The following is a 13,123-nucleotide window of genomic DNA, read 5'->3' as shown; positions in this document are numbered from 1 at the left end:
AGAGAGATGAAACATTTATTTAAACTGAAAGGTCTTGATTGAACAAGGGTAGGTTCCCTCCTTCCAGGGCCCCTGTTTCCTCTGCCCCAGTCTTGGCCCTAAAGATCAGATACTTCTGAACCCCAGGGTCAGAGCTGGTCAGAGCTGCCTCCCATAGCTCATATAACTTGGTGTTGGTGTTTACTGAGGGCCATATAGTACGACAACCCCAGGATGCATGGAATAGGGTGGATATTTCACCGCACTTATTACATGCGTTTGTGAAATTCTCGGGGAACATCTTCGATAGCCTGAGGATGTTGGATAGGTGTTCGTCTGTATTTGTCTAAGAGACTGATGCTCTGCAGCTGTTAAGCTTTTATCTGGTGGAGGAAAGAGAGCTCTGACTTTTCTTTGAATGTTGAGTCGCTCACCGAAGGTATTTGGGAGAGGGGTGAGTAAGCTAAGACTACTGGCTGAGCGGTTAGTAAGTTCTCGCGCAGCTTGGTCTGCTCTCTCATTACCCTCAAGCTCCTCATGTCCCGGTGTCCAAATGATATTTTGGAACTTTGTGATATTTACAGGTAAAATTTTTGTGAGCCTTTTGTGGATTCGGCCATTTATAATGTTTTGTACGGCTTTCTTAGAGTCCGTAATTATTTGGAGGCTTTTTCCTTTGAATTCTCCATACCTTACGGCCAATAGAAGGGCGGCAGTTTCGGCCTCCTCTGTGCTGGTGTTCGTTAATGTGAGACAGTCCCTGATTACTCCTTCTTGGTCGACGATGACTAGGGAAGCATTGGTGTTGTCGTAAAAGCCAGCGTCTGTATATACAACGTTTGGGTTTTTTTCCAACTTTCTGCGTAGGAAATTGACCCTGGCTTTCCTTCTGTCTTCATGTAAGTGGGGGTCCATGTTTCTTGAAATGGGGAGCGCTTTCAATTTCTCTCTGGCGGCGTTGCTTAGGTCTTCTTTGTCGATAATTGATTGTACATCTAACCTGGAGCCTACTCTTTGCAGAATGGCCCTGCCAGTTCTTGTCTTTCGCAGCCTTTCCTTTTGTGAAACAAGGGTAGCTTCACAAATTTCTTCAAAAGTGTTAGACACGCCGAGATTCGTGAGTTTTTCATTTGCCGTGTAGTTGGGAAGACCGAGGGCCGCTTTGTATGCAGCACGCAATATAACGTTGGCCTGTTCCTTTTCCTGCCTGTTTAGAGAGTGAAAAGGCAGACTGTAAGCAACCCTGCTTACTACTAAGGCCTGCATGATACGCAAAGTTTCTTCTTCTTTCAGCCCTGCTCTCTTTTTGGTTATCCTCCTAACTATCTTGGCAATTTGCAGCGTTGATTTTTTAATTTTTGCAATTGTAAAGTTTGCTCTGCCATTGCTTTGAACAATCATCCCAAGGATTCTTAATTTATCTGTCTCTGCTACTTCGTGGTCCCCAACCTTGATTTTTACCTCCCCTGGGCTCCTATATCTGGCGTCGTGGACTCTGATAACTTCGGATTTTTCTGGTGTGCACTCTAGGCCGTTATCCCTTGCCAACTTTTCCACCCAGTTCGTGGCTTCTTGGAGTGCCTGTTCCTTTTGAGCCAGGGAGCCTTTAGTGGCCCAGATGGTTATGTCGTCGACGTACAATATGGAACCTATGTCGGGGATGTCTTGGAGTTTCTTTGCTATGTTACTCATTGTAATATTAAAAAGCAAGGGGGAGATAATAGATCCTTGTGGTGTTCCTTTGTTTGGCATTTTGAAGGCGTCGGAGCGAACGTCTCCAATCCCAATGGATGCTGTGCGGTCATATAAGAAGGCTTTGACGTAGTTGTATGTCCTCACTCCGCAATGTAATTCGTTGAGTGCTTGTAGAATGGCCCTGTGGGACACATGATCAAAGGCTCCCTTTAAATCTAAAGCCAAGATAAGGTGTTCGCCTCCTCTTGGGATGTTCTGTAGCACTTCTTTGAGGATTAGAAATGCATCCTGCGTGGAGATGCCCTTTCTGAAGCCCAACATGGTGTGTGGTACAAGGTTGTTGTCCTCGATGAAGTTTGACAGTCTGTTCATAACGACTCTTTCGAATATTTTTCCCACACATGATGTCAAAGATATAGGTCTCAGTGCGTCGATTCCTGGCTTTTTTCCTCGTTTCGGTATTGTTATGACATATGAGTGCTTCCAATCGGGAGGGACTTCGCCCTTGAACCATAGATTATTGTTAATATATTCTGTTAGTTCTACTTGTCTGCCACCGAGGTTCCTGATCATCGCATTTGTTATACCATCGGATCCTGGGGCGCTGTTCTTTTTGGCAGCCATAATGGCGCTGCAAACCTCCTCCTTGGTGATGTCTTGGTCCAGAAGTTGGTTTGGTTTTCCCCTGTACACTTCACTGTAGGGCTCTGGGACCTGTTTGCCTTTCAGTTTTTTCTTTAAGGCTTCAATGAGGTCCTCGTTGCTACCTTCAAATGTATGGGCTATCCGTTTGAGCATGTGGTTGCTTTCCATCCTTGTTGCAAGGGGGTCTAGCATGCTTCTAAGGATCGCCCATTTTTTTGAGGTGCTCAACGTTCCTTGCAGTGATTCACAAAAATGGTTTCAATTTTGTCTTGCTAAGACATCGGCATATTCTCTCGCTTTCTTAGTGATTTCTGCAATCCTTCTTTTTAGCTTTCGGTTTCTCTTTTGCCTCTTCCACCTTCTCGTCAGGCTATTTCTTGCTTCCCATAGGTGCGCCAGATGGGAGTCGATATTTGGAGTCTGCGTTGAAGTTTTTAAAAATGCTGTGGAACGTTTGTACTTTTCTTTCACGTTGGCACACCATTCCCTGATGGAAGTTACTTCCTCCGGATTGCTGTCACCACTCAAGTATTTCCTGAACTTTTTCCAATCGGTAATCCTAACTGTCCCGAGACGCCTCCGAAATTGGACAGTCCGGATTGAGATACTAATTATCGAATGATCACTGCCCAAATTCTCTCCTAAATTTGTCCACACGACGTCTTCTTCCTCCTTTACGAAGGTTAAATCGGGGCATGTATCCCTTGCATTTTCTCCGCCAGTTCTGGTTGGTTGATTAGGGTCACTGACGAGAGTTAGGTTGCAGATCTCCGCTGCGGTAATAATATTGTTTCCCTTTCTCGAGTTACGTTTATAGCCCCATTCTCTATGGGGAGCATTGAAGTCACCTAGTACGATGACCTGATTGCCCTTTGATTTCTTGATAGCTTCCTGGAATAGATCCTCGAATCTTTCATCACTTTTTCGCGGGGGGCTGTAAATGTTCAGCACAAAAGTGCTTTTCTTCCCTCTTTTCGTTGGGACTATCTCTATGAGAATGGCGTGAGAAGTGGCTGTCTCGAGCGCGTGTTGTATGGTTGTTATGTCCTTTCTGACGAGAGTAGCTATGCGGGTTTCTTCTTGTCCTTTAATTGTATTGTAGCCCAGCAGCCTGGCGTTGTTGCCTGCTTCCTGAAGACATATGACATCAGGTTGGATTGGTGCTGTTTCTATGTATTTTTCTAAACTGTGTTGTTTACGTAGTAGACTTCTGCAATTCCACTGCCAGATTTCAAGGTGATTCTTAGTAGTTGACATCCCTTTATTCTTCATCGCTAAAGCTGAAATCAGAGTCACTTTCATCCTTTTCTAGGATCTGCTGTTTTTCTTTCCTTGGATGTCCCGGCATTTCTAGTTCTCTTACCGTCAGTGTTTCTTATTTTATTTGCATCTACTTGTCTCTGTAGTATGTCGAAACGGTTGTTCATTACCTCGAGCATTTGAGCTAGGAAGAGCCCAATACCACTGGGGTCATTTAAGAGACCTTCCGGGACCGAGGGCTGAGGTATGGGTGGGGGCTGAGTTTGAGGGAAGGGCATGCGGTTTTTGGATTGTGACTGATGGTTCTCGCGTATTATTTGCCTGGGGAGTGGCCGTAGTTGTTTTTTGAGGTCTGCAATCTCTGCGTTCTGTTTGTCAATTTGTGCTTTGAGCTCCTCAATTAATCGATCTTGCTCTGATTTGTGTGTGTCAACTTTCGTATTGGTGTTAGCCAGGGAGGCAGCGACCGTAGACCAGCTCACCTTGGGGGGTTTCTTGGTTTCTGCGCCTCTGGAGTCTTTAGGCTTAACCGTCTTTGTATCCTCTTTCTTCTTTGAGGTGCTGGGGGACTTGTGTTGGGACGTCACCCTGGACTGGGATCTGTCTCTTCCCTCTTTCTGCTCGTCCAAGTCCGGCCACTCGGTGCTGAACCACCTGCGACGTTGTTGTTTGCGGTCCTTGGTGTCGTCTCTTCTTGACTTCCTTTGATTTTGGTTACCCTGCGGTATCCTTGCTTTCCTGAGCTTCAGTGGACATTCTTTCGAGCCAGTAGGATGTTGTTCGTTGCACAGCACGCACCTTGGCTGACACGGGTGACAGTCTTCTGGGTTTTCAAGAGCACAGTTCGGGCACTTCTTGACTGCTGGGGTGGGGCACACATCAGATCGGTGTCCGGGTGTCATGCATATGTAACACACTTGCCTGGTGGGTCTGTACAAATAGCAGGGCATTTCTCCGCCGTAGAAGTACACCACTTTTGGCACGGTGTTGCCTTCGAAGGTAATCAAAGCAGTCTTCGATTTTCCTAGCATGCGGGCTTGTATAATTTTGGTGTTGTGGGTACGGATACGTAATCCGTCCATGAGTTCTGATGGAGTCGTGTCTTGCGGAAAACCATGCACAACTCCTTTCACCTCTTCTTCCGAAAAGGCTACGTAAGTCACTACCTCGTGTGAGGTGCCTCTTATGTTGATGCGGGAGATTTTTCGCAGCGCGTTCGCCGCTTCCGTGTCTGGCGTGCTCATTATTAGAATATTTGAGCCAAGACGCGGGCGCACGACAAACTTGTGCAGATATTTTTCCCCTTGCTCGCACGCTTCAGCAATGGCTTTCGTTATTTCGATGGTGCTGTAGTCTTTGAGCGAGAGGCCCTTACGCGGCTTCATGACTATTTTGACGTCATCCCTCGGCAGCGGTGGGAGTCGCCGGCGTTGAAGACGTTGCATTTCATTTTCAGGTTTTGAAAAAGGCTTACTTGACAGCGAGGCCTTTCCGCTCTCTTTCACTGTCAACTCTGCTTTCTTTTCCTTGTTCAACCTCTGTTTTTCTCTTCTGCTGAGGGCTTGTATCCATCCCACATCGTCGTTGGCGTCCATGGTGCCGGTGTCCAAGGTCGGCTGGCCAGCAGCGTCGCCATGCTGGTTCGACGCAGAAGGCACTTCGCTGTCACATTCTTCCATTTCGCTGTCTTGACATCGCTCACCTGAGGTGCGCGTACTGCCTTGGGATTCTTGCCGGGATGTTCCGGAGCTTTTCGGGGATTTCTTCATGGCTGCCGAAGTCCTGGGCTGTGCGGCGAGCAGCCGCGGCCGCCGCTGCCTCGGTCAGCGTTAGGCTTATCGCGGTCGCCGGGCACCGGTCCGCTTCTGATGGACGTAAAATGAAAAATAATTCACTCACAGTCCAAAGGGTGGTATCCGCGGGTTCCGCTTGATGTTAGCAGTCCGTCACACAAGAAACGTTTGTGTGCCTTGCGAATTTCCAGGGGGAAAAGAGATTTTGCACGGGACCCACACGGAGCCCATTCGAACACTCTAGCCCCCTAGCGGCCGTTCCAACAAATTGTGAGTGCTACCTGCAAACGGTGGAGAACTTAATTTAACTGAGCAAACTTTCATTGCATTCAGCAAAGGAGAAGTTAAAGGGAAGGAGAACACGCAGGGGTGTTAGGGCTGGAGAGGAGATGGTGTTACATTGCAGGGGTTGCAGAAGGCAGTCGTCTTTGACTGATTGATTGTAGGGTTTAACGCGCCGACGCAACGCAGGCGTTGAGGCGCGCCACTGTCGAGGGCTATGGATTAATTTTGACCACATGGGGATCTTTAATGTGCGCCGAAATCTCGAACACACAGACGTTTTTGCTGCAGTCGTCTTTCGAACACATATTTTGTGGAGTGGGTGAATACGTGGGTAATTTTTTTAATGTTGCATTGGCGATCTTTGCGGCCCAGTGGCCATGTTGCTTCCCATATACCATGTAAAACGCGACATAATTATTATGCCATCTAGACTCGAGCATACTGCTCTGAAATATCCTGACCAGATTTTACATTTTAGCCGACCAGCTGTCAAGATAATTCTTTCCCGGCAACTTATCAGGACTAGCGCCCAGTAAAGTACTGAAGAAAAAATACCAAAAACTAGAAAAGTTTGGTGTCAAAGGCCCCCCGATAAGATGAGCATGTATCTGCATAGTGATCATGTTTTCAAATGTGGGGCACGGATGCAGCAGGGACGCTATTTATTGTTATGCGCTCAAGCTTACGAATGGCCGCCGCTTCCCCGCAAAACGTATTTCAGTGTGGTGGGCAGGACAAGGGGGCTCAGTATATCAAAATGCCACCACGTGCACCATTTGAAGTTTGGAAGCTAATAACGAGACTCCTCGTGGAGGGGCTGCAACAGCGATTCATATGCCAATGGACGGGACGATCAAAAACCGCGGTGATCCGAATAATGCGTGCCTTTCGCGATGAAGGAAGGATTGCGGATGTCCAGAGGCCTGGCCGACCAAGGGTCACACAGCATACCGAGGATGAACTCCTCGTTGCGGCAGTTGTCGCAGACCCCTTTCTCAATGTTAGTGAAATCCGTGACGAGTTCTCTGTGGAAGTGTCCATGTCGACAAAACGCCGGCGTTTGAAGGAAGCCGGGCTTTCAAACTGTGTGGCTGCACAAAAACCTTTCCTGGCTGGCGACAATGTCAGCAGCGGCTGGAATTTGCACAGGAGCACGAGCATTGGAGCCAAGAAGAACGGGGCACTGTCTTTTTTCCTGACGAATCCACCTTTTGTACTCGCTGGGATCAGCGGCGGCTGGTATGGAAGCCCTTGAATTCGAAGTAACCGCTGCTCTCTCTTTCTCATGTCCGCATGGTTTGCTTGTTCGGAAATGGCGAAAGCTCTCCCGGCTTTCACCAACCAATTGCATGTTTTACGAAAAAATATTAAATCTCGTTCCATCGATTGTGATTGGTATCTACTGAACCAGCGCCGAGCCGCAGTTGCAACAATTTTCTTCAATGGCAATCTCTCTCCGTATATTTCGTTATAATGACAACAAACTAATTCTCCAGCGTTTACAACTTCACTACCCAAATACGACACGTAAAGGAAACTCGGCATATCAGTATAGTCGTCTTATCAGCAAATTTTCATTTAATTGGTTTTTGAATACATATTATAACACATGAGTTAAAGCCGTTTTCTTTAAGAATATTCCCGCCTCAGATTTCCATGCCTCGCTGCGCAACAGGCTGTGTGGGAAGGCCAGCTTACAAACACCAAGCTTCCGCCGATCTTCATAAAGTCGGCTTTACCTGTAAACACAGATGCATTGCTGGGAACTCCGGAGGGAGCGCAAAACGATACGACAGGCTGTAGTCAAGCCCAGCCAAAAACAGCGCCGCTGTTACAAATACCAAGGTGGGAGAGCATCTGGGATACAATTTTGTCACCGCGAGATGGGCAAGATTAGTTATCTGTCACAGCAGGGCAGAGCGAGCAACGCATCCTCACCCTCTTTTTCGGTTGCTGAAGCGTGTACGAGCAAGACGAGTTGAGCAAAGAAAGCGCCCCCTGGCGCCAGGCTCTGAATGTGATAAGAGCTGCCGTTTGAAGCGAAGGAAAAGACAGGCTATCGAGCGTGGTTGGACACGCACGCGCACATCGATGTCTCGACACCAGAAGTGCAACGTCAGTTGTCGCGGCAATGCATTTTGCCTCGCGCTCGCTTGCCCCGGCCTATTTTGACGCGGGGTGTACAACCTCCCCACTGAGCGGACCGTTCTTGGCTCTCATATTCTTGAACCACGTAAACAGGTCTTCCTCCAGTTTCTCGTGCAAAATATGTGTCTTTGAGGTTACTTTTCTTTGACGCAATTCTAGAAGAATTGACATGGATGATGGCATCATTTCCCTTCAACATTGTGGGAAGCGTGCTGGCCAGGACGCCATGCACCACGGGATTGTTGAGTAATTTATCACGTAAAGTTCCTTGAAAACAAATGCCTCTTTTTTCTGACGTGGCGCAATCATGTTCCTGGTGTTCTGTCCGAACACATTCGAAATTTCTCATTTTTATATCTATGTCTGTTGCTCGAAATTCTTCGTAAAATAGGGTGATGGCGGGGAATCTATTTCGTTAATTCGAGTTCGTAAAAGCATTAATCAGAATTTGTTCGTTGGATCGAGTTTTGAATGTACTGTATTACCGCGACTAAATCTAGTACGTGGTACAACTACAAACAATGCTGCTCCACAGCTGAAGCAGCAGCGGTTATTGTGTGCTATACATTTTTCATTTTTATTTGCATTTTGGTTACAAAACAAACGAGAGCAAAGGCAGAAACAAACAAAGGTTTGCCATAACTTGAAAGAAGCAGCAGAACTTAACTGCATTCTGCTCCACGCAATAAAGTTTGCTCAGCTAGGAACATCTTGCATCTTTTTGTTTGGTTTTCGAACTACTTTTGGAAAGAAATGACTCCAGGACGTTGCATTAGAAAGTATGCCCCAATTTTATGTTGATTTGGCTGGTGAAAACGAAGTTATCAACTTTCCTAAGTAATTACGCCCACCACCAACAGCAACAAAAAGTACGAGTGGCAAGAATAAACATGCCGTGTTATCCTAGCAATTAATATAGCACTCACCTCGAAGAGAAAAAAACAATATTTCACATAAACCCTGCAAAAAGCCCTGTACCGCACATAAGCTCCCGCTCAGCGGCTTTAATGTGGCATTTCTCAAACGCCTCCTTGCTTTCTGGCAGCTTAAAATGCGGATGTATTTAGCCGTGTTGCAAACCCCATGTTGGCGGTAGCGCAACACAAGCCTTGCCTTGTCTAAGGAACTGCGGTATTAGCTACAATTTCCAGAGCTCAGAACGCGTGCCCGCCGGGTCGTGGCAGACACGCGTAGCACGGAGAACGGCCAGAACGGCCGCCCGCGCTGACGGCGCCCCAGACCACAGCGCCGCCGCGCGGCATTCACGCGAGCGGGGGCCAGCTTTCCCTGGCCGGTCATCACACCTTCCCATTCTAGACACCCTAATGGGTGTTCATGGGATGACTCCCTTTGTGGCTTGGGCTTGGCATGACAACTGGATTGCATTAACACGTTTACGAGGTACAAGGAAGCCAAAATCCTCCCGTTTCTGTGGTAGCCATGTTCAGTGAAACAGCAGGCAATGCGTGATCGCACCTGACGTTGCTGACCATTGCAGTCGAAGGACGTATGACTGAGCGAGTAATATGCCGCCGCGAAATTTGTAGAAGAAACAAAACGTACTTCGACGAAGACAAAATACGGCAGATACGGGCGCTTGTATGCGCCCTATCTTGTCATCGTCCACGGCTGTTAAACGCCACGTTTTCAGATTTCTTGTTAAACTAGCTGGCGGTCCCGGTGCACCGGTTCACCACCGGTTCACCGTTTCACCGCGTTTCATAGGCACGCTCAAAAAACTTTCCAAACTCTTCAAACAACTTATTTCTTGAAATAATGGTAAAATCAGTCTCTAATCAGTTACTCCCCAAATATCAACATTGTAACTACAACCTTGGCCTGCGGAATAGCAGGCACAACCGTTCCGGAAAAGTTACCCTGTACGTCTTTTTTCCTTATTTTTAAAACAGCCTGTTTTTATTTTCCCCCTACATAATTCCACACTATTCTTCGCGTATTTGTGGCACTTTGTTTAAATTTGCCGTCACTAAAACGTTTCAATCCAAGCCAATGATGAAAGTAAGGCGAGCGCGATGTATATGGCGGCCCATGACGACACAGACGACCTTGATGTGAGCCGCATAGACGCTAGCGACAGATTCCTCTCTAGTGTATACTGTAAGAAACAATGATATCGGCGCGGCGATGCACGTGGTGCGTTGCTAATGCTAAGGCACAGCAGCGGTCAAATTGTTGTACACTGCGAAACTCGGCGCTACTAGGTCAGTAAAGCTTTAAAATGCGACCTTCTTGTGAAGTGTCAACGCGAACGGAGGAGCGGTTCACTTGGGGAAAAATTTTAAAGGCGCTCATTTATCGATGTAACACCCTGTACAAAGCATGGCTGCTTTAAACGGATAGGTATCGTCAACCTTCAGATGCCCACGACCCAAGCCACAAGCGTCAAAAAACTTGTAGAGAGCGCCACTCACCTGTTCGACTTCATCGTCGGAAAAGTGAAGCTTGCCTGTAACATCCTTTATCCTGGGCGCCTTGCCCAGCTTGAAGAGGTAGAGGCTGAGAGTGTGCAGGCAGTAGATGACCTTGGGCAAGTTTTTCTTTTCGTAGAGGTCGAATGGGTCCGGGAAGAAGTATTCGGGGAAGCCGATGGAGCGCATCGCCTTCAGCCAGTGGTTGATGTTGTCCGTGTGTCGGAAGCACAAACCGCGCTCCCGGTGCACGCTCTGGTCGGCGTCGTATATCTTGCACAGGGGAACCTCGTCCGGCTCGAAGAAGTGTGACAGCCGCGCCAGGTAGACGCCGTTGCGCAGCGACTCCTCGAGCCGCGTCGCCGACGGCAGCTCTTCCTCGATGCACGACGAGAGCCACAGGCGGGTCTCCTCCAGGTGGCACAGGTACAGGTAGGCCAACCGAAGCTGCCGCCTCTCGTCCATCTCGTCGGACGACGGCCGTGACTCGTCCTCCACGTCCTCCACCACCGACGACATGCCTCGGAGACGTGCGCTCCTCGGTTCCAGCGCTGAAGTTGTCACGGGCACCGAGCGGTCAGCGCAACGGCCGAGCGACGGGCCCTCGCGAAGCACTGCAGAAAGACGACGAAGAAATGGCACCCGGCGAGAGCTGCCGCAACTGGCGATTGGAAGACACCGTTCGATCTCGTATTCGATGGCAGGGTCGGCCGCACCAAACGCAATGAGTCAGGTCTTCGGCTGGGCTTCTTTGCTTCGATCTGTTCCGCCCCGTTCATCGGATGATGTGTGGCTGGAACTATTTTTCTTCACCCTCTCTCACGGGAACATCCGTGTGCAAGATTGTGGCCAGTGATGCCTTGCCCAATGGCGGGCTTTCTTTGGAAGCACGCTCGCTCACGTGACGTGCCCTGCCCTGCCGCAGACTTCTTGACCCTAAAGTAGTGGCTCGTGCCCCTAAAATTGGTATGGGCCGGGGCTTGAGAACGGCTATTTATTTAGTTGAATAATGCAGGGATAAATATAAAAGTCAAAAAAAAGAAAAAATAACATGTTTCATTCCTTAGGGGCGCGGAGACATAATGAAAAGGTTGTTTTAAGAAAGGACTATTCCGGCGGCCGAAACACAAGCGCGAAGCAAAAAGTAAATTTCTTTTCTTCCTAGGTTGCTGGCGCCTAATGAGAGAAGAAAAGCGGTGGGCACGCCTGAGGGGAGCCCGATACGCCTGGCCGCCAGTACTACCTCGAGATTCGCGAGGCATCACGCATGCGCAGTCCGTGCCCATCGAGGCTGTGCTTTCAGCGCGCGCATCGTGTCATCTGAGTGTGTGCTTGTAATCTGCTAACCGCATGTAGCTTGTAGGAGCGTAGCTGCCAGCTGCTGTATGAATGAGTGGGAACTAGGGTAGGCAAGAAAATGTTGCTCAGTGAGCAATTATGCGCTCCAGTACACATGAAGGGGTACGTAACACGCCAATTTTCTGCAAGCAGAGATAACAGGGGTTGTTAAGATCAGGCAGTTTTTTGTTAGTGTGAGCTGAAACAATGTTAAATATACGTGGGGTTGTTTGTTTTCAGGTTGTATATATTAGGGGAATGAGGGGGGGTGAAATTTGGGGGCTATTTTTCAAACTTAAAATGGGGGAGAAATCGGGTTTTTTTTGTAATACGCCATTACGAAATTTGGGTTTTTTTTTAGCTTAAATATACATATGCACTATGCAATACACTCAATTGTTTTATGAGACTGTATTACGTGCATCATAACTCTAACGCGTGAAAATTGGTGTTTGAAGCTGGTAATCGGGGGGACCTCAGGGTTTTCTACCTAATCATCTCGTAAATTTGGTGTTTCTTTGGAAATTAATCAGTATTGATCACAATAAATGGCATTGCTAACTTCTAAAAATAAAATAGTTTGTTCTCAAAGAGGTGGTCAGCGATGTTTTACAGATCCTTGCTTACGTACATTATCATCTGCAAGCGCAACATGTCGGTCTTCATTCGCGACATACCCGACCATTGAACGTATCTGAGATGGGAGAAAGTCATCTCGACATCACAGCTTCCGTTCGCTAGGCCCAACATTGTCAGTGCAGCGCTTGCTGGCCTGCGGTAGCGAGAGATAGAGTCACGACGGTCCGCAATGAGCTCGAAAGCTGTGTTTGTGGGGCTTGCTTCCGGCAAATAATGGTTGAGAACGACGGACCCTCAGGCCGCAGTTGTGCATATCGCTAATATGAAAAGATTCACTCGGGGAGAAACCGGGTTTAATCCGATAGTCGGAATGTAAAAATCCTGGTTTTACCCGAAAACGAACAACCCTAAATATGAAAAGAGGATTGTATTCACGCAATTTAGTGTCTATTAGCGCGACAGTAGGGACCGTACAGCAACTGCTATCCATAATGTCCTCATTAACTGCAGCTATACTGCTTCCGTACGAGATGATAGTAATTCGAATTACAGGGCTGAAACTGATGCCCTAACGCCTCTGAAGAGCTCCAGTTCGCATTGACTGCGCCACACACCGAGTCTCAGTGGCAGAATAAATATGCCTACGGGCTATGATAGTTTTCAAGAGGTCCCATACATTTCAACTAAGGTTGAGGCAGGGACCCTTAGGACACTATGAAGACAGTTGCTGCCCCAGGTAATGCCATACTCTCCCGGACGCGTTAACCGGCGAATGGCCCTGTTTTTAAGAGGAAGTTGCCATCAGGGAATATAAACCTCTGGTTTAAGGTCCCAGCACAACACCCAGTGGGTCACAGCACTGCATTGATATTAAAACACACAACGCGGTAGTTAGTACCGAGGCCATTCCGCGCCTGTCAGGCGCTTAGTTGTTACACGAGAAGAGAGAGAGAGAATAAACGTTTATTTAAA

General features: G+C 47.9%; 1 protein-coding gene across 1 annotated transcript in view; it reads right to left on the bottom strand.

Moving 5' to 3' along the window:
• LOC144168900 (ras GTPase-activating-like protein IQGAP1) overlaps positions 1-11,457 on the bottom strand; it is a 59,649-nt gene extending 48,192 nt beyond the window's left edge. The window contains exon 1 of the mRNA XM_077697897.1: positions 10,238-11,457. Within this exon, the coding sequence (XP_077554023.1) occupies positions 10,238-10,753 (516 nt within the window). The 5' untranslated portion in view covers positions 10,754-11,457. The remainder of the gene's footprint in view (positions 1-10,237) is intronic.
• Positions 11,458-13,123: the final 1,666 nt, after the last annotated feature.

Source organism: Haemaphysalis longicornis, unplaced genomic scaffold (assembly GCF_048455015.1).
Source record: "Haemaphysalis longicornis isolate Haplotype H1 unplaced genomic scaffold, Haemaphysalis longicornis Haplotype H1 scaffold_2, whole genome shotgun sequence".
Classification (NCBI taxonomy): Eukaryota; Metazoa; Arthropoda; class Arachnida; order Ixodida; family Ixodidae; genus Haemaphysalis; species Haemaphysalis longicornis.
This window is presented reverse-complemented; position numbering and strand designations above follow the sequence as displayed.